The sequence below is a fragment of the Tachysurus fulvidraco genome, chromosome 12 (assembly GCF_022655615.1).
Source record: "Tachysurus fulvidraco isolate hzauxx_2018 chromosome 12, HZAU_PFXX_2.0, whole genome shotgun sequence".
NCBI classification, from domain to species: Eukaryota; Metazoa; Chordata; class Actinopteri; order Siluriformes; family Bagridae; genus Tachysurus; species Tachysurus fulvidraco.
Genome location: NC_062529.1, coordinates 26,618,707 through 26,631,381, shown reverse-complemented (window position 1 = coordinate 26,631,381; position 12,675 = coordinate 26,618,707). Strand labels below are relative to the sequence as shown.

General features: G+C 45.5%; 2 protein-coding genes across 5 annotated transcripts in view; one reads left to right on the top strand and one right to left on the bottom strand.

Annotated features, from left to right (window-relative positions):
- The window catches only part of exo1 (exonuclease 1), a 7,700-nt gene extending 4,812 nt beyond the window's left edge, over positions 1-2,888 (bottom strand). Inside the window, exons 1-7 of one of the 4 annotated variants that reach the window (XM_047821570.1) lie at positions 2,851-2,888; positions 1,645-2,655; positions 1,251-1,370; positions 1,032-1,155; positions 709-846; positions 257-469; positions 1-134 (exon numbers count right to left, since the gene is read on the bottom strand). The exon at positions 1-134 is cut by the window's left edge and continues 54 nt beyond it. In XM_047821570.1, the coding sequence (XP_047677526.1) occupies positions 1-134; positions 257-469; positions 709-846; positions 1,032-1,155; positions 1,251-1,370; positions 1,645-1,805 (890 nt within the window). In that variant the 5' untranslated portion in view covers positions 1,806-2,655; positions 2,851-2,888. The other 3 variants (XM_047821573.1, XM_047821571.1, XM_047821572.1) reach the window with 3 other exon arrangements.
- Positions 2,889-3,598: 710 nt separating this feature from the next.
- Positions 3,599-12,168, top strand: yipf4 (Yip1 domain family, member 4). The gene is made up of 6 exons (XM_027176650.2): positions 3,599-3,822; positions 4,825-4,978; positions 5,951-6,122; positions 7,730-7,807; positions 7,966-8,079; positions 11,411-12,168. Exons 1-6 carry the CDS (start codon positions 3,765-3,767, stop codon positions 11,546-11,548), a joined length of 714 nt encoding a protein of 237 aa, XP_027032451.1. The 5' UTR covers positions 3,599-3,764; the 3' UTR covers positions 11,549-12,168.
- The last annotated feature ends 507 nt before the right edge of the window (positions 12,169-12,675 follow it).

The following is a 12,675-nucleotide window of genomic DNA, read 5'->3' as shown; positions in this document are numbered from 1 at the left end:
GGCAATACTTTTCTGTTGATGGGGTCAAAGACGAGCTGATAGAGGAACGTGTTGTTGGCCTTTACAAAGCCATCGATGTACTCGTCGGGTACGGTGATGTTCATCTTTAGGTACTGGCCGAGCTTTCTGATCACCTGGACAACACAACACAGGTATATAAACAGACAGTACACAAACAGTAATATCTCACTGTATTGATGTATCGTTAGATCAGTGTATTGTGTTACTGATGTATTATGATGTTGTTGTATAATACCGCGAGGATATCGGGATTGTTGGCCATCCTGAGCAGCTTGCATGCTTTCCCCAGACCAATGCCGTAAAGTGATGGAAGGTAATCGCACCCTGACAGGATACACATGTAGCGGAACTTCTCCTCGGTAAAGACGTCTCCCAGAGAGCGGCAGCGGCCCAGGTGACACTGTGATATCTCCAGACCGTTCCCCTGCTTATCCATCTTTAATATAACCTGCAGGTACAACCATAATAAACACACTGTAAACAAGAACACACACTTTAAAATAAAAATAGCTCATGATCTTATGCAGTAAACACTGTGTGTGTGTGTGTGTGTGTGTGTGTATACAACAGTCTTGGATATAAAAGACATTAATGAATTTATTTTGTTACAGATCAGAGCAGCAGTGTAACCTGAGTGTCAGGTGTGTTAAAGCGTGTAAAGGTGCATTAAGGTGTGTGTTTTTTCACCTTTTTACAACCGAATGCCAGCAAGTCTGAGTCCTCAGTGATGATGGCCTCAGCGATTCCTGATTTATTCAGGAACGCCAACTGAGCATCAGCTTCATACGGAGCCACCAAACAGTCCACACCACGTGCCCTTGCTGCCTACACACACACACACAGAAGAGACAGACATGGATGGATAGGTGTACAGATATAGACATGCAGATAGATAGATGAAAAAAAGTTAAAGATTACTGATTCTCATAATCTACTGTGTGTAAATAGATGGGACATTGTATATGTGTGTGTGTGTGTGTGTGTGTGTGTGTGTGTAGAAAAACTCCTACCTTGATAACTTGATGTGCCATGGAGGGTGTGACGTTAACACAGCGTGTGAAACAGTCTCGAGCCTCAGCCACTTTCCCCTCTCGCAGCAGCTGCTTGCCTTTCTGTAGATTGGCCTGACGACGTCTGACGACACACACATGCACACACAAACACACCAGTTATGCTAAACAGAGCCATCTATGTACAGCTCTAGATCTGCCTGCTTGCCACACACTCACTCTCGTCGAGCTTTCTCCACTTCCTGTTTTGACGGAAGGTTTCGTCCATCAAACACCAGTACCGGTTTAACACCATAGGACAGGAGCATGTCCACCAACTTCATACAGTACAATACAAACCTATACACACACACACGAACAGGTACATTTACTGTCATACACAGAGCTCTCTGATTGGTGGATACAATATAGTGAAAAACAGTTCAAAACAAATCTCACACTTTATTGCTAACAGCTAAGGGGCGGGGCTTAAGAATCTGTATAATTCCTCTAAATATGAACAAAAGATTAAATTGTTGATGTCTGCAGTAATGAACAACAAATTAGCAGATAATGTCTTACTAACTAAATCTTTATAACTGATTAGATAACTGTAGTGTAATGGTTCTCTTACTGGTCTGTGGGTTCTCCTTTAGCCAGTTTCTCAGCACAGGAGAAAGCTCCTTTATGCAGCCAGCAGTAAGTGTCTACAGCCACAGTGTGTCCGCGGTATTTCTGCACATGAACCGGCTCTGAAGCCTCCTTTAGAAACTGCAGCAGTCCCTGAATCCCCATTTTAACACCTCACTGTTCACCTTAAACACCTCACTGTTCACTTTAAACACCCCACTGTTCCTCACTCTTCACTTAAACACCCCACTGTTCCTCACTCTTCACTTAAACACCCCACTGTTCCTCACTCTTCACTTAAACACCCCACTGTTCCTCACTCTTCACTTTAAACACCCCACTGTTCCTCACTCTTCACTTAAACACCCCACTGTTCCTCACTCTTCACTTAAACACCCCACTGTTCCTCACTCTTCACTTAAACACCCCACTGTTCCTCACTCTTCACTTAAACACCCCACTGTTCCTCACTCTTCACTTAAACACCCCACTGTTCCTCACTCTTCACTTAAACACCCCACTGTTCCTCACTCTTCACTTAAACACCCCACTGTTCCTCACTCTTCACTTAAACAACTCACTGTTCCTCACTCTTCACTTAAACACCTCACTGTTCCTCACTCTTCACTTAAACACCTCACTGTACACTTAAACACCTCACTGTTCCTCAATGTACACTTAAACACCTCACTGTTCACTTTAAACACCCCACTGTTCCTCACTGTACACTTACACAACTCACTGTACCTCACTGTTCACTTTAAACACCTCACTGTTCACTTTAAACACCTCACTGTTCACTTTAAACACCTCACTGTACAATTTAAACACCTCACTGTACAATTTAAACACCTCACTGTTCACTTTAAACACCTCACGGTTCACTTTAAACACCTCACCGTACAATTTAAACACCTCACCGTTCACTTTAAACTATAAACTGCAGCAGTTCTCCTTTTGTTTGTTTATAGTAAAAGGCTGTGCGCGCGCGCAGCTAATATTGCTAGCTAACGTCCTGAAAAACAAAAAGTTACCGTTACTTTGATTTAAAACATCAGGCACATCGAAGCCCATAAAAGCTTAATCTCACATAAACGCCTCACTGTGTGACTGTAACATCCTGTAACATTAAATAAAACTAATGTCACTAATGTCTAAACAGAAAAACCGCCAAACAGTAAAACACTAAGAAAAATCTCCTCAGACTTACCGCTAAAAGTGACGTCACGGAGAGAGCGAGCGCTAATGGTCCAACTCAACCAATCACAGAGCAGCATGAGGAGAGAGCACGAGCTATTGGTCCAACTCAACCAATCACAGAGCAGCATGAGGAGGAGCACGGATGTGTGTATGTGTGTGTATATGTAATTATTACTTTTTAATTTATTTTTTTAAGGTTTATGATTTTATATATATGTATGTATATATATATACACATATACATATACATATATATATATTATTGCAAAAAGACAAACATAAATACACATTTTTTGTTCAGTGCCATACAACAAGAGGTATCAGTCACATTGGCTACCAGAAAAGAAAGGAAAAATTTTACAAAAACTCGAATTCTTTTAAAATATCACGTTTTTTTTTGAGCTTTTTTGTTTTTTACTTTCTCCAGAAGATTACTGTATAACTTGAAATCATTTATAAAATGGTACAGATTTGGTTTACAAAGGGCGCACTATGTTTTGTGTAGATGGTGCTGTCCTAATACTTATTACTCTATAAATATACCCTATAACGTGTCCTGACGTGACGTCACGTTTCTACACGTAAATTCTATTGTAAATATACTTAAAATCTATAAATAAACCGTTTTTTATCTTAACAAACTGGAACAAACTGAACATCTATATATAAAATATATGTTGTACTTTATTGAGTAAAAAAAGTCTACAATTAAATTGATGTAAATTTGTAGCTCGGATGTGACGTGTCACAGTGTTCAGCTGTTTCCGCCACACTTCCGGTTTCGTACTTCCTGCTTCCTGTTGTGTTTGGGAGTTGACGCTCCGCAGTTACACCGTAATAACGTGGCGATGGTGTGACATCATTTACACGTCTTTAACGCGTTATAACGTTCATTAACACTGACGGGTGACGACTGGGTCTGACATGCAGTTTACACCGAGCAACGGGGACTTTACCTTCGTCTCCTCCACTGGGGCTGAAGGTAAACTACACACTCAACACTACACACTCAATACTACACACTCAACACTACACACTCAACACTACACACTCAACACTACACACTAAATACTACACACTCAACAGTACACACTCAATACTACACACTCAACAGTACACACTAAATACTACACACTCAACACTACACACTCAACACTACACACTCAACACTACACACTAAATACTACACACTCAATACTACACACTAAATACTACACACTCAACACCACACACTGTAGTTTACACCGTGCAAGGGGGCCTTTATTTTCGTCTCCTTCACTGGGGCTGAAGGTAAACACCACACTTAACACCACACACTCAACACTACACACTCAACACCACACACTCAACACTACATACTCAACACTACACACTCAACACCACACACTGAAGTTTACACCATGCAAGGGGGCCTTTATTTTCGTCTCCTTCACTGGGGCTGAAGGTAAACACCACACTTAACACCACGCACTCAACACTACACACTCAACACCACACACTCAACACCACACACTCAACACTACATACTCAACACCACACACTGAAGTTTACACCGTGCAAGGGGGCCTTTATTTTCGTCTCCTTCACTGTAAACCGCTGCTTTATATTAATGTACTCACGCTAACGGGTTATTCTTCTAATCATTATTCTTCTTAAACACGTCTAATCGTCAATATGTTAGGTTTCCTCCAGAGTAAGGAGGTGTTTATTTAACGCTTACAGAAGGGGCTCCAGTGTTTCTCTTTCTCTACATTTTGCTCTTATTAACTTGAGGAAAGAGAAGAAGTAGAGACTGCTGAGGAGTCATTGTTTACAGCTGACCGAACACATCAGGACGTAACAGAAAATGTTAGTGTAAATAGATAAAAACTGCCACATATTGCCTCGGGTATAAGAGCAATAAAATGTTCATTAATAAATGTAAGTGTTCTAGTCTAAATGCTGACAGCTCAGGGTGTGTTTATCTGTCTCTGTCTCTCTGTAGAACTGAGTGGGACGATCGATGCCCCGGACATTAAGCTGAACATGGGCAGTGATCACACTCGAGATGCCTACGCTGCTAACTTCCTACGGCAGAGAGGTTACGGGTGGCTGCTGGAGGTGGAGGAGGATGAGGCTGAAGAGACCAAACCCTTACTGTGAGTCTCATTAACACCAGGGTATCTTTCAGATATGAGCCAGCATGAGAGATATGACCACATCCACACTGACATCAGCTAGGCAAACTTCATGAGCATTAGCGAGATCGGACACTGATTAGCATTAGCGAGATCGGACACTGATGAGCATTAGCGAGATCGGACACTGATGAGCATTAGCGAGATCGGACACTGATGAGCATTAGCGAGATCGGACACTGATGAGCATTATCGAGGTCAGACACTGATGAGCATTATCGAGGTCAGACACTGATGAGCATTAGCGAGATCGGACACTGATGAGCATTAGCGAGATCGGACACTGATGAGCATTAGCGAGATCGGACACTGATGAGCATTAGCGAGATCGGACACTGATGAGCATTAGCGAGATCGGACACTGATGAGCATTATCGAGATCGGACACTGATGAGCATTATCGAGGTCAGACACTGATGAGCATTATCGAGGTCAGACACTGATGAGCATTATCGAGGTCAGACACTGATGAGCATTATCGAGGTCAGACACTGATGAGCATTAGCGAGATCGGACACTGATGAGCATTAGCGAGATCGGACACTGATGAGCATTAGCGAGATCGGACACTGATGAGCATTAGCGAGATCGGACACTGATGAGCATTATCGAGGTCAGACACTGATGAGCATTATCGAGGTCAGACACAGGGGGGCACTGACTTTTGGCTGTGTAGTCGACATGTTTGTCTCTCATCATTTATAAACAGTGCTTATTAGAGAACATTTCCCCATAGCAATGCCCTAGCAACCATAGCATCAGCATTGTAAACTCATGCAAAACTACAGAAAACAGTTTACTAACCCCTTGTAGTACCATAGTAACCGCATAGCAACTGCCTAGCAACCACAGGGACTTGATTGATAATGGTGACCCCTTTCTCACCCCCCCCCCTTCCTCTGTCTCTCTGCCCCCCCCCCCCTCTTGTCACAGGGAGGAGCTGGACATTGATCTGAAGGATATCTACTATAAGATCCGGTGTGTGTTGATGCCCATGCCGTCTCTGGGCTTTAACAGGCAGGTGGTCAGAGATAACCCTGACTTCTGGGGGCCGCTGGCAGTTGTGCTGCTTTTCTCCATGATCTCCATCTACGGACAGTTCCGGGTGAGTCCCAGAGTTCTCTTTTCTGTGTGACTGTAGAAGTGAAGATCAGACAATGGGAGGAGTTAATACCCATGCAGACAGACAGGCACGCAGACAGACAGGCACTCAGACAGGCAGGCGCTCAAACAGACAGGCACGAAGACAGACAGGCACGAAGACAGACAGGCACTCAGACAGGCAGGCACGCAGACAGACAGGCACGCAGACAGGCAGGCGCTCAGACAGACAGGCAGGCAGACAGGCAGGCGCTCAGACAGACAGGCACGAAGACAGACAGGCACGCAGACAGACAGGCACGCAGACAGACAGGCACTCAGACAGGCAGGCACGCAGACACACAGGCACTCAGACAGACAGGCACTCAGACAGGCAGGCACTCAGACAGGCAGGCACGCAGACAGACAGGCACGCAGACAGACAGGCACGCAGACAGGCAGGCACGCAGACAGACAGGCACGCAGACAGGCACTCAGACAGGCAGGCACGCAGACAGGCAGGCACGCAGACAGACAGGCACGCAGACAGGCAGGCACGTACAGGCACGTGCGCCGACAATCAAAGTTATCAATCACAGTCACAGAAAGGCAAAGGTCCTTTATTCACAAAAGACATAAAACTAACATAACTTTACATAACAAAACTTAGCACATAAACACACCTGACAAGAACGTGACATAAGCAATGATGAACAAACACAGACACATTGAGGGGTGTAAATAAGGCATCACATTAGGGCATAATGAGCAACAGGTGGGAAAGGACATGTGACCAAAACAGTGAATTGTCTCAGAAGTTCCTCACAAAACGACTCGAGCCCTGGTGTAAACAGCCCTGGTGTAAACAGCCCTGGTGTAAACAGCCCTGGTGTACACAGCCCTGGTGTAAACAGCCCTGGTGTACACAGCCCTGGTGTAAACAGCCCTGGTGTAAACAGCCCTGGTGTAAACAGCCCTGGTGTAAACAGCCCTGGTGTAAACAGCCCTGGTGTAAACAGCCCTGGTGTACACAGCCCTGGTGTACACAGCCCTGGTGTAAACAGCCCTGGTGTAAACAGCCCTGGTGTAAACAGCCCTGGTGTAAACAGCCCTGGTGTACACAGCCCTGGTGTAAACAGCCCTGGTGTAAACAGCCCTGGTGTAAACAGCCCTGGTGTAAACAGCCCTGGTGTAAACAGCCCTGGTGTACACAGCCCTGGTGTACACAGCCCTGGTGTACACAGCCCTGGTGTACACAGCCCTGGTGTAAACAGCCCTGGTGTAAACAGCCCTGGTGTAAACAGCCCTGGTGTAAACAGCCCTGGTGTACACAGCCCTGGTGTACACAGCCCTGGTGTAAACAGCCCTGGTGTAAACAGCCCTGGTGTACACAGCCCTGGTGTACACAGCCCTGGTGTACACAGCCCTGGTGTACACAGCCCTGGTGTACACAGCCCTGGTGTAAACAGCCCTGGTGTACACAGCCCTGGTGTAAACAGCCCTGGTGTACACAGCCCTGGTATAAACAGCCCTGGTGTAAACAGCCCTGGTGTAAACAGCCCTAGTTTCTGCTTCCTCATTTCAGGATGTTGCTGAGGTAAAGTAATCCGCTGTTTTTTTTTTATTCCTCAGGTCGTGTCTTGGATCATCACCATTTGGGTGTTTGGATCACTGACAATCTTCCTGCTGGCCAGAGTCCTCGGGGGAGAGGTAATGAAAGTGTTGAGTCAGAGTGTGTGTGTGTGTGTGTGTGTGTGTGTGTGTGTGTGTGTGTGTGTGTGTGTGTGTGTGTGTGTGTGTTGAGTTGCAGCTGGTCTCCTGATTACAGCTTTAACGCCTGCAGTGACCTGATGTTTGTGCTGTTGCAGGTTTCATATGGTCAGGTGCTGGGTGTGATCGGATACTCGCTTCTCCCTCTCATCGTCATCGCACCTTTACTGCTGTTTACTGGAGCGTTTGAAATCGTCTCGACTCTCGTGAAGGTTATCAGTTTTTGTGTTTCTGCTCTAGAAGTTCTAAAGCACATTCATTAGGAGAACCTTAGTGACAAAATAATCATTTATATTCTGCTCATATCTGTTAGATGTGTTAGGTTTTAATAAAGGGGTCAATAAAACACACATCCTGAGTTATAGGTATTCTCTCAGGAGAGGGGGAGAGAGAGGGGGAGAGCGGGTGAGGGAGAGAGGGAGAGAAGGAAGGAGAGCGAGAGGGAGACAGAACGAGAGAGAGGAAGAGAGAGAGAGAGAGAAAGATGGAAGGTTCCTTATTCTCTCTCTCTCTTTCTCCCTCCCGCTCCCTCTCTCCCTGCTTTTTCACTCTCTATCTTTCTCCCCTCCCTCTCTCTCTCTTTCTCTCACTCCATCTCTTTCTCTCCCTCCCTCTCTCTTTCGCTCCCTCTCCCTCTCTCTCTCTCTACCTTCCGCTCTCTCTCCTCTCTTCACTTCCCTTTTCTTTCTCTCTCTCCTTTCCTCTCTCCTCTCTCTCTCTCTTTCCTCTTTTCCTTCCTTTTCTTTCTCTTTCTTTCTCTTGCTCTCTTTTTCTCTCTCTCCTTCCTTTTCTCTCTCTCTCTCTCGACCCCCTCTCTCTCTCTCTCCTCTCCTCCGGACTGTGAGGGAGAGAGAGGGAGAGCGAGAGAGAAAAAGAAGGTGAGAGAGAGAGTGGAAGTAGGGAAAGGAAGGAGAGAGACATTTCCTCAATTCTCACCATATAGCAACACAGTAAATAATCTCATCCTAGATCCAGTGATTGTTTAGATATCAGCTACAACAATGTCTGTAGGCAAACTGATGATGGAGTCGAAGAAGGATTCTCCGACTCAGAGATTGTTCGTGGTGTGCTTAAAATCATAAAGCCAGGCATATTCAAAGAGATGTTGATAAATAAAGATGACATGGAAGCTGCTGAACTCAAGGGATTTCTCCAAACTCACCTAAGAGAAAAAAACAGCACAGAGCTATTCCAAGAGTTGATGTGTACGAAACAGGATGAGACACCGCAACAATTTCTCTATCGTTTGATAGGCTTAAAACAACGCAACCTATTGACATCAAAACTGGCTGACACTAATATAGTACTCTACAGCTACAGTGCAAGATGTGTTAAAACCAGGACCATAAAACATCCAGTTATTCAGAACTTTGTGAAACAACAGAAACCAAACATTCAGCAGTAAGTTGGAATTTTCCTCATTGAATTTTCATCATAGTTCATTTATCTTCAGCTTCAGAAACACTGGAAGGTTCTGTTCTGAGCCTCGCAGCCACTAGCCTGTAAACATCAGCACCACATCCACCGTAGCATCGCCTGGCATCTGGGACACGTCCTGGTCCACAGTGACATACACCAATGCTTTAAATTGTCTACCGGTGAAAACACCGGTTCACTCGGCAACCTAAAACTCTGTGTTTTTATCACTATACACATCAAACACAGGGAAAAGTGCTAGCTCAAGGGTTTCATGACGAGGTAGGTCTTCACCTGTCCAGTGACTCAGCTGATCAGACATCTAGTGGATGTTCATTCCACCATCTCGCTGCCAGAAGAGAAAAGTGTCTTGCTGTATACCTTCATCTTACCCTGAGAGATATTAGGACCAGTGGAGCAGTGCTGGTAGAAAAGGAGAGGACCAGGTACTGAGCCCTGTGGGACACCAGTGGAGAGTCTGTGTGGAGCAGATGTCACTCCCTCTCTGTCATTCCCATTCTGATCTGCCGGCAGTCTATGTGAAATGTGCTGCTTTAGAGTCAGACTATTGGGATCTTCGAGGCTGTTCTGTGAGAGAGAGACAGACAGTGGATTATCGACGAGTTCAAGAATTTTAGAAAGAAAATTGCAGTCAGGCATCTTTAAGAAAGAGATCCATCCTCCATGCTCCCAGCAAGGGTCTGTACAATGGTGTGAGCTCCACCAGGTCAACGTTTTGTTGCTTCATGACAAATGCCCCTTTCCCACCGAGGCAGTTTGAGTGCAGGTTCGGAACCTAATTTCTTTCTTTTTCGACAGCCAAAGCACCGGCTCTGAACCAGGAAAAGTGGTTCTTAAGTAGCACCAAAACTGAGGGTGGGGCTGGGGGCGGGGCTACTGTTAGTGCATTTGATAATGTACCTTAAGTAGGGGCTTTGGGTGGGGCTACTGTTAGTGCATTTGATAATGTACCTTAAGTAGGGGCTGGGGGCGGGGCGGGGGGCAGGGCTACTGTTAGCACATTAGATAATGTACCTTAAGTATACTAAAGTTTAATACACTTTTACTTTACCGCGATATGATACATTATCAGCACACATGATAGTAGGTAGCTACATGCTAAGGCTAATGTTTTTCTGTGTTAATGATAAAATAACGTTAAGTACTTTCTCCATCACAACCTCCGTTTATACAGATTACACGGAGCCGCACGTACACGTCAGATTGGGTGTTAATGTAGGTTCACAAAGCCATGAGCATTAACAGTAAAGTAACATCCGCCATTGTTGTGTTTGTGTTTGTCGCTGCTGCGCTAACGTCGCTGTGTAACGTGACACGTATACAGTGACGTCACACTCGGCTCTGTGACGCGCTCTAACCGACAGAAAGGCAAACCGGTTCTTAGAAGGTTCTCCAGTGGAACCGACTCTGAACCAGCACCAGCACTCGCTCTGAACCAGCACCCGGTTCTTTCTGGTGGAAAAGAGGTATAAGTGTGTTTGTCAAACCCCATTACTGCTCTCTCCTCAGAAGCACAATAGCTGTGTCCTGCGAGGCAAAGATCCTCTGGTATAAGAGTCTCTGAGCAGCTTGGCATCTAAACGTCTTTCTCCTGGATCTGATGATAACCAGGTCCTGTCCACCTTCTTGTACTGGTAGATAAATAGAGGGCAGACGCTCCGACCCAGTGCTGATCTGACCTCGACTCACCGACCAACACCAACTTATGCACAAGTCCTGCAGGAGTTTTAAGCATACTCAAGAGTGGAAGTAACTAAACCTCTCCCCTGTAGAACAGAATCATTTCCACACTCCCACTTCTGCTTTTAAAAGTCATCACCGGTGGGGGTGGGGGTGGGGTAGGGGTAGGGGTAGTGAGTGTTTACAGCATGAGTGACAAAGCGTTACGTGTCGTATGTTAACGAATAAGAGATTGTAATTGTTGTTGTTTATTATTTATTAGGATGCATAAAAGTGATGATGTCGGTGTTATCGAGCCCTAGTTTGGATTGATTTATTGATAAGATTTTAATAAAGCTCAGAGATCGGTGTCCTGTTTATCACACTGTCATTACATTAATGGTCTAGAACTTTAATAAATGAAGTTTGTTTGTTTTTGTGCTGCAGCTGTGTGGTGTGTTCTGGGCGGCGTATAGCGCTGCGTCTCTGCTCGTCAGTGATGAGTTCAAAACCAAGAAGCCTCTCCTCATCTACCCCATCTTCCTCCTGTACATCTACTTCCTGTCCCTGTACACCGGTGTCTGATCGGCTGAACGTCATTCCTCGACCCTTTGCTTGGACATTGACTCAGACGTGTGTGGACGAGTGACGCCATGCTGACGATGGAGCATGGAATATAAAGATGGTTTTGATTTTCTGTACAAAGTTATTGTATTTAATGTCCCAGATTCACTTTAGCTTTTCGGCTGTGCTCAGGCTGTGCCGGGCTTCTGCTCGTCACAGCGCTCGCACGTCTGTCGGTGCAGAGACGTCTGTCCTTTAGCCCCGTCATTAATACCTAACAAACAGATGTGTATATTTCTGTGAGGTGTTGGAGTTTCTGGAATCATTTCTGTACTGTAAAAAGAAAAAAAAATCCATTTAAATGAAAAATAACTCATTTTTCTGATTCCTTTCTTTTTTTTTTGTATAAAGAGGAGCTGAGCGAAGCAGCGTGCCTTTCAGGAGAGGTTTTACAAGCCGAGGTCCGTTTGGTAAACGCAGACTGTAACCGTAGCTCAAACGGCTGGTTTGTAAAATAACTCCTGAAACAACAACTTTATATGCAGCAGCTTCACACAAAAAACACACAAGGCAGGATTTTGGTTACAGATGTGATGTTCATGTACAGTTCATTATTATGATTAAAACACATTTATGTCTCATGTTTCAGTTTATTTTGTGTTTAAATTCTATAATTCAACTTTAATCATGTGACCAAAATACAGCGAGGGAGGCGTGGTCTCTGTGTCTCAATAGGGGAGGCGTGGTCTCTGTGTCTCAATAGGGGAGGCGTGGTCTCTGTGTCTCAATAGGGGAGGCGTGGTCTCTGTGTGTCAATAGGGGGGGCGTGGCCTCTGTGTCTCAATAGGCGAGGCATGGCCTCTGAGTCTCAATAGGAGAGGCGTGGCTTCTCTGTGTCTCAATAGGGGAGGCGTGGCCTCTGTATCATTGGAGGAGACGTGGCCTCTGTCTCAGGGGAGGATGTGTGGCCTCTCTGTGTCTCAATAGAGGAGGGGTGGCCTCTGAGTCTCAATAAGGGAGGCGTGGCCTCTGAGTCGCGATAGGGGAGGCGTGGCCTCTCTGAGTCTCAATAGGGGAGGCGTGGTCTCTGTGTGTCAATAGGGGGGGCGTGGCCTCTGTGTCTCAATAGGCGAGGCATGGCCTCTGAG